This window comes from Guillardia theta (genome assembly GCF_000315625.1).
Source record: "Guillardia theta CCMP2712 unplaced genomic scaffold GUITHscaffold_17, whole genome shotgun sequence".
Classification (NCBI taxonomy): domain Eukaryota; class Cryptophyceae; order Pyrenomonadales; family Geminigeraceae; genus Guillardia; species Guillardia theta.
Genome location: NW_005434657.1, coordinates 125,440 through 133,018, shown reverse-complemented (window position 1 = coordinate 133,018; position 7,579 = coordinate 125,440). Strand labels below are relative to the sequence as shown.

At 48.6% G+C, this 7,579-nt stretch overlaps 3 protein-coding genes across 3 annotated transcripts in view; 2 read left to right on the top strand and 1 right to left on the bottom strand.

Moving 5' to 3' along the window:
* Window positions 1-1,659, top strand: part of GUITHDRAFT_135760 (hypothetical protein) — a gene marked incomplete at both ends in the record, with an annotated part of 3,193 nt that extends 1,534 nt beyond the window's left edge. Inside the window, 9 exon segments of the mRNA XM_005836472.1 lie at window positions 61-123; window positions 175-225; window positions 276-314; window positions 359-437; window positions 491-519; window positions 566-622; window positions 642-707; window positions 755-817; window positions 865-1,659. Coding sequence (XP_005836529.1) covers window positions 61-123; window positions 175-225; window positions 276-314; window positions 359-437; window positions 491-519; window positions 566-622; window positions 642-707; window positions 755-817; window positions 865-1,659 — 1,242 coding nt within the window.
* A 1,793-nt stretch (window positions 1,660-3,452) lies between these two features.
* Window positions 3,453-4,188, top strand: GUITHDRAFT_104510 (hypothetical protein; the record flags this gene model as incomplete). Its single annotated transcript, XM_005836471.1, has 6 exons — window positions 3,453-3,480; window positions 3,598-3,638; window positions 3,683-3,805; window positions 3,857-3,894; window positions 3,945-3,991; window positions 4,040-4,188. The coding sequence occupies 6 exons, from the start codon at window positions 3,453-3,455 to the stop codon at window positions 4,186-4,188; spliced, it is 426 nt and encodes a 141-aa protein (XP_005836528.1).
* Window positions 4,189-4,494: 306 nt separating this feature from the next.
* On the bottom strand, window positions 4,495-6,741 carry GUITHDRAFT_104509 (hypothetical protein; the record flags this gene model as incomplete). Its single annotated transcript, XM_005836470.1, has 16 exons — window positions 4,495-4,582; window positions 4,631-4,704; window positions 4,753-4,833; window positions 4,885-4,990; window positions 5,039-5,126; window positions 5,174-5,238; window positions 5,287-5,363; window positions 5,416-5,529; window positions 5,573-5,642; window positions 5,920-5,960; window positions 6,009-6,084; window positions 6,128-6,196; window positions 6,243-6,331; window positions 6,390-6,476; window positions 6,528-6,583; window positions 6,633-6,741. 16 exons carry the CDS (start codon window positions 6,739-6,741, stop codon window positions 4,495-4,497), a joined length of 1,290 nt encoding a protein of 429 aa, XP_005836527.1.
* Window positions 6,742-7,579: the final 838 nt, after the last annotated feature.

The window sequence follows — 7,579 nt, the reverse complement described above, 5'->3', positions numbered from 1 at the left end:
AGGAGGGGAGGAGGAGAGGAGACAGGCGGGGCGGAGGGCGGGCTGACGGGGCCGGGGCAGATACGGTACATGGACGGGAAGGAGTACGTGACGTGCAAGGAGATCATGTGCCAAGCTCCACAGGTAGGGAGGAAGGACAGGCAGAGTGCTTGGTTTTTCATCTTCTTTTTTCAGAACCAATCCAATGTTACGGTCAATATCAACGGGGAGGACTGCCAGGCGGAGGTTTATCCTAAAATGCTCTTTTCTTGTTTACTGAAGCTGTCTTTTCTTAGATTATTTTCAATCATGGGCGACTGTTTGTAACCTGCAAGGTGCTGTATTTGTTTATTTTGTTTCGCTTCTCACTTGTTTTCAGCCCCATTTGAATTCGTTTCTTGCTGTCAATTTGTTCGGGATAGCCGATGCTCTTTGCAGATATTTTCAATCATTTCCAGGTTCAATATTTTTTTTTCTGCAACGATTGATTGTAACTTTGCTGATTGCTCAGATTTTGACACTTCAGACATTTCATACAAGGTTTGTCTCCTTGCAAATGGAGGAATCATCTTACTCTTGCTCTCAGACGCTCTGTTCCAACCTTTCTTACTACGTGTCTCTTGACAAAATGGTCTTCCCAAAGGTTATCTCGACTTCTTCAGTTCATGTCTGACTTCACGGTCTTGCCTCAGATGGCCTTCCTGAATCGAACAGTCGAGATACCAAAAGTGAGTACGATTCTGACGATCATCTCAACCATGTAACCTCGCCACAGGTCATCTACATCAACAGAACGCATCTGGTGGAGAAATTGATCTACTACGTGAATCAGAGTCAGGTCCCTCCAGTTGCCCGCTGCTTCGCTCCCTTAGAAGTGACTTGCAGGACTCGACCAGCTCGCAGCTTTCCCCGTCGTCGTCCGGCGTGACTCCTAACATCCAAGTCCAGATGCAGGTCACGCTTCCAATCGCCTTGCAGTCCTTCGACAACGCCAAACGCGTCCAATTCCGAACTTCCGTGGCTGCGACAGCAGCGGTGGACCCATCGACGGTGATTATCAACAAGGTACAGGCAGCGAGACGTAGCTCGAGCAACGTTCAGGTCGGCTTCAGCATCGTCACTGCTACTCAGACGGACGCGAGGGCAGTGGCGGGGAACCTGAACCTCAAGAACCTCAACGAGCAGTTCAGACGACATGGCTTACCGGAGGCGTCGGCGACTACAAACCCTCAGATCACCTCCTTCTCGGCCAGCACTAGCTCGGGAGTCCCTCTGTCGTACACGGCAATGATCGCAGCCTGCGCACTAGGAGGCGTACTCCTCGCCGTCATCGTCTTCTACTGCTTGAGCTACAGCGGTGTTCGACGACGGCGGGAGAAGGTCGCTCCCCGGCTCTCAGTGGTCCAGTACTTCAACTCCGACGTCAGCCGGCAGCGACGGAACAGCATCAACGAACGCGACTTCGCTCTCGCCTTCTCTCTCGCTCGTCGCGACCGATCGAGGTCAGGAGTCGGCGAAGTACAGCCCAACATCGCCAGGAAGCGCTCTGGATCCGCTACCGCCATCGAGATCGGCAACGACTTCGTTCGTGTTTGGAACCCGGAGCACCCAAGGAGGAACTCGGCCTCGACGGCACAACACCCGAATGCAGCTAACATCACAGTGGAGGATTTGGAATAGAATGAAAGATGCTCTAGGTTTGAGAGTCGTACTCTTGCAACCTAATAAACGAAGATGACCAGAGTCGTGTCTCTAAGAGACTGTATTGTTATTTGTGTGCACTAGGGTACAGATCTTTACCAAGGAGCTCCCTGACTGTCTTGACCAGAGAAAGAAAACGAAGACCGCAAAAGCTTGTCATTTGAATAGGTAGAAACAAGCATCTGTGAGAGCAGTCAAACATGGCATGAAAAGGCGAAGCAAACTTTCGACTGTGAAGGAAACGTTTTTCAAAAACAAAGGTGTATGTGTAGCATCACCGAAAACTTCTTCGTCTTTCTCCTCCTCGAGCATACGTTCATATAATCTCCTTCCCGACTGACTAATCTGGTCGACTTGAAACATTCCTCTGTTCCTTGCTGAACTATGGTACTTCCTTGCTCTTCTCTCCTCATCTCAAAGATTTTTCTTGACTAAACCCTAAACTTCTTTCACTCTTCTCTTCTCATTCCTCTTCTCTGCTCATAACATTCCTCTTCTTTTCTTATATCTCTTCTCTGCTCATAACATTCCTCTTCTTTTCTTATATCTCTTCTCTTCTCATAACATTCCTCTTCTTTTCTTATATCTCTTCTCTTCTCATAACATTCCTCTTCTTACATCTCTTCTCTTCTCATATCTTTCCTCTCCTCTTCTCATATCTTTCCTCTCTTCTCATAACATCCATCTTCTCTGCTCATAACATCCCTCTTCTCATAACATCCCTCTTCTCTTCTCATAACATTCCTCTTCTTTTCTTATATCTCTTCTCTTCTCATAACATTCCTCTTCTTACATCCTCTTCTCTTCTCATAACATCCCTCTTCTCATAACATCCCTCTTCTCTTCTCATAACATCCCTCTTCTCTTCTCATAACATCCCTCTTCTCTTCTCATAACATCCCTCTTCTCATAACATCCATCTTCTCTGCTCATAACATCCCTCTTCTCATAACATCCCTCTTCTCTTCTCATAACATTCCTCTTCTCATAACATCCCTCTTCTCTTCTCATAACATTCCTCTTCTCATAACATCCCTCTTCTCTTCTCATAACATCCCTCTTCTCTTCTCATAACATTCCCATCTTGCCGTCATCAACGCACCTGCATAGATAGAACCTCGAACATGGCGGTGCGATTTCACCCAAAATACACACAATTTTACTCATCAGGTCATCACTGATAGGCATTTAAGAATTCAAGTCCGCCTCAAAGAAATTTTATAATGTCATAAAAAGACAGAAATGACCAAGGGTCGGAGAAGGCAACATATTGTTTCAGCTAATGATGTTTGGGTCAGAGTTCCTGAATTGAGCTAAAGTCGTCTGGCATTTCTTAGCGGGTTCATGCCTAACGTATGGCAAGGGCGCGGACAGCACACGGTAAGAGATGATGAGGAGGAGGAGGATGAGGATGATGATGATGATGAGAAGGAGGAGGAGGAGGAGGAGGATGATAAGAGATAGAGAGGTTAAGAGGGAGGTAGAGCGAAAGGGAGTCAGGGAGTGAGCGAGCGGTGAGCGACACAGGCAGGGAGGGAGGGAGGGAGGGAGGGAGAGCGAGCGAGCAAGCGAGCGAGGGGAAGGGTGCGAGCGAGCGATCAACATAGGCAGGTAAGTAGGGAGGGAGAGGGAGAGGAATGGAGGGAGGGAGGGTGAGAGAGGTAGAAGTGAGGTTTAGAGGCTAGAGCTAGGTGACAAGCCAGCTATGTGGGCTGTGTGATGACAACAAAGATGAATGCGTGTCCTGTCATACAGATTGAAACCTTTGGGGAATGCACAGCGTTTGGTCTCACACGAACGGTGAGGAATGGGGAAGTCGTTTCCGCACATCACTTGACTCAACAATCGAATAGGAGGAAACTGTGCGATTGCAACTCATACACTACAAAGACCAGCGACCAGCTGAGATCGTGGCAGAATGCAGCAGCCCGGAGGCTTTATACAACCTGTCAACCATGGTTCTTGTCTCCCGTTGGAACGTGACAATACTGAGCGAAGGCAGGTGCTGTCGTTCGTAGTGATGGATTATCCCGACACGACAGAGAATAAGGAGAATCGAAATCGTTGGAAGATCATTTTGTTAGCGTCAGAAAGAGGCAGATCTCAAACATCGCATCTAGGGCAGGTCTGCTGTTGTATCGTGATGCATCTGCAGTTGATGTGGAGATTGCTACAGTTCATGGAAATAATTCTGACCGGAGATGAATCTGAAGTGTAATAGTCTTGGATGTCATATCGCGAAATTTAGTGATTCTTGTTTGCAGATTTCAAGAATTAGTGAAGCATCTTGAAATCATGGAAAGAAAGAATGGTAATAACGATACTCGTGAAGAGAGCTCGGGCGTGACTTCGTTTCCAGGAGATGAAATCAATGCGGATGGCATGGAGATGGACGAGAAGGAAAGCCTGGTATCACATTTTGATGGTGTAGACCCGTCGATGATCGAACGGTTGCACGTGTGCTATATTGCCAACCAAAAGGGTTACTTGAAGAAGAAAAAACCTTGATTAAATACCTGAGCATGACATCCTCTTCGCTCTCATTCATGAATCTCCAAACATCTGTTTGATATACGCCACTCGTCTCCCTGGCTCAAGTGCCTGGGGCAGGAGGCTCAACCTCAGCAAGCACGTGCGCACAACAAACTCACTCGTGCCATGCTGACCTCTCCCCGTATCCTCGGAGTCCACCCATGGCACCTCACCTGCTCAACCTTTGACTGGGAGATGAGGGAACAGATTCTCCTTCACCAGGTCAGCGACGGCCATCCGAGCTTTGCGATCTCCACAGATGTCGATAGTCTGCAACAACCGTCACCCGCACCCGAATGACTTCGATCTTGCAGATTCCTGTGAGTGCCGAGAGCCGAAGTTCAATCGATTCACAAAGACAGATTTGTAACTGCGAACATGTCAATGGCCATGCCGCTCGATGCTCCTGTTCGCACACCCGACGGCCCAACTAGCCGTGGGGTCATCTAAGAATGCCATATGCAAGTCAAGTGCTGCTACACTTTCGATAGCCTTCAAAACAAGTCAGAACGTTAATTGCTCAAATTTGCTGGAGTTCACATTGTGATCGTAGATGGGATTCGTAATATCGAGAATAATCTTATGTTGTCCATGAATGAATTCTTGAATTACGCTCAGAACCTTCAACGACACCATCAAACCTTGTCTGTAGACTATGCACCAAGAATCAACCTGAATGGTCGCAGTGAAGGGAGTGGCCAGAACGATAATATCCCCTTGATCCGCCGCCCACTCCATCGTCCCTCCTTCGATGGACGAAGTGACTTGATTGGAAATGCTATTCCAATGACTTAGAATTGAATAAAGACCCCGCAAGACCTCAGACCTTTCTGTCAGACGTCGTGCGGTCTCTTCACCTCGAAGCTGATCTCTGGAGCCAACGAGGACCTTATATCCTCCCCTTGCCCACAACTCTGTGGAGACCATTCAGCTTCGATCACACGACGATCTTGTTGCTTACCGGCAAGTCTACTCCCCATCTTTCCACAGCCAATGATAGAAACAACTGTCGCAGCTCGTCTCGCCCTGAAATCTCTTGACTGCAGCAGGCAAGCAGAAACGAATCAATATCACCTGCATTCCTCTTCGGTCTCGTTGGGTCCGGCTTCTTCTGCTTGATATGGACTTGCTTCGTCCTGATTGTATCTCGACTATTCGATACAATGAGTGCTCAGAAAGGAGTGCTGCAACAAAGACTCCTACCAGCCAAGGTCTGTTCTCATGGTCCGGTCTGGTGCATGGATTGAAAGTGTTCTGCGATAAGGCTCCTCCGTACTTCTTAGTGATGCTGTATTCGCTCTCCTCCTTATTCATGCCCTGACTCTCGGGTCAGCATCGAGCTCAACATCGCTGTTGCAACCTCTGCGTTCTTGGCTTTCCGAGCATTGCGGTTTGCGATACGTCGGAGCATCCTCGTTGCTGCTCCCATCCTGATCACCTCAGGAGTTTCATTCTTTTGGACTTGAGATAGGCATATCAGAATCAGACTCAGATGAAGAAGTTGCCCGTACCAACAAGATCTCTCTTCTCTTCGAGAGGCTCTCCAAGAAGCGATGAAATGTTCGACTCATCCTAACGAAAATTCAGGGGTGCAATCCAATTTGAAGTCTCTCAACCGGCAAATTCGAAAAAATCGTTCCAGTTACATTTCCTTCAGTCAAAAACCTACCACCGTATCAACCTCCCTGGGTAAGAATTTGAAATCACCGTTCGTTTTCTTTCAACATAGTTTGGTTGACCCCTTTGGCCTGTGACGAAAATAAACAAGAGTGTGTTTTGAAACCCAGACCACCCACCAACTCGAGCTTGGCGAAGTGAGGGATCAAGTACTCGTTTGTATTGCGCCAGCTTTCAATCAGCTCTTTCTCCAAACTGCCAAGAACCTGAGCAATTCATCTCTCCTCGGTTGTTGGACCTTAAGATCGGCCCTCTAGGGACGCAAGATTCCTTCTTCTCACTCGGGGACTTCTGGATGGATGGCCTTCTACTCCAAGATCTCATTGGTTGCAAGGAGATGCATGCGAACTTACTTGATGACATATGCTCTGAAGGGTTCCAGTGCTGGCGGCACGAAACGATCCATCTGAGGATTCACAGTACGGCACTGCTTCATATTGTTCTAGAAGACATCACTTCAGCCCTTGACCAACCAGACGCAAGAGAACCCAAAGGACTACCTGAGATGCGTCCAACGGTCTCTGCTCATACTTGACAACGTGCTCCCCCGATGGCTTCCGATTTTGACGAGTTTCGTCCACGTGTACCTTGGATGACATGTCAGACTGGAAGCATAGTTTCTCTTCGCATGCGAGAACCCATTCTAAAGTATCGGAGTCAAGGTATCGTGATGACCGAACTTTGTTTCGAAGATCTTGAAGAAGGAAGGTCAGCCTGAGCGAACCGCACCAAGAGCTCCTCACCTCCTTCCTCACGAACTTGTTCTGATTCGTCATAATACATCGGTCTGGTAGGATCAACAGTAGTGGTGAACGAAGCTGCCATCAGGTTGAACCTCGACTCACCCTTCATCGATGTGTTCGAGCCCCATCGCCTAGGAGGCAGAGAGTCAGCAAGCCAGCAAGAGCGAGTGCCAGCAGCAAAATGGGAGGAGGATGGGTCGCATCAGGTTTGCGAGGAGAATGAATCGAGCTAGAGCGAGTCTGACCTTTGCGTCGTCAATGAAGGTGCGTGGAGGAGACAAGAATCCTCCAGTAAGTCGCATCGGAGCAGTAGAGAGGACGAAGGGAGGTTGGTAATGAAGTTCAGTTCGATCCGTTTGCTGCTGATGTCTAGACGGACAGGACTGGAGAGATCCAGTTTGAGGGTGGAGACATACTAGACATGTACTCGGAAGGAGACAGCACAGCTGGTCTGGAGGAGGATGAAGCGAAAGTATCCGCTCCTCTTCCAGGCTCGTGCATACGAAAGCGATGCATAGTAACATCGCTCTCCGCATGGCGACACTATATTTTCAATGGCAGCGATTCAGTGTATATGTGTGAAAATCAAAGTAAGGTTTCTGTCCTCTATTTCCACCTAGTGATCTAGAACCTAGTTCACTGAGGCGGACCCAAGTAGTTAGCTCACCGGACAATTGCGCAGGATATGATCCTGCGATCGTTTCCTCGGGTTTGCTTCCTCTTTTCAGTTTTGGCGGGAGAGAAGCAGCAGCAGCAGGAGCAGAAGGAGCAGGAGGAGCTGCTCCCCCGCTCCTTGCTGCTCATCCTCCTCCTCCTCCTCCTCCTCCTCCTCCTCCTCCTCCCGCTCGTCCTCCTCCTGCTGCTCATCCTCCTGCTCCTTCTCCTCTTGCTCCTTGCTCCTTGCTCCTTGCTCCTTGCTCCTTGCTCCTTGCTCCTGCTCCTGCTCC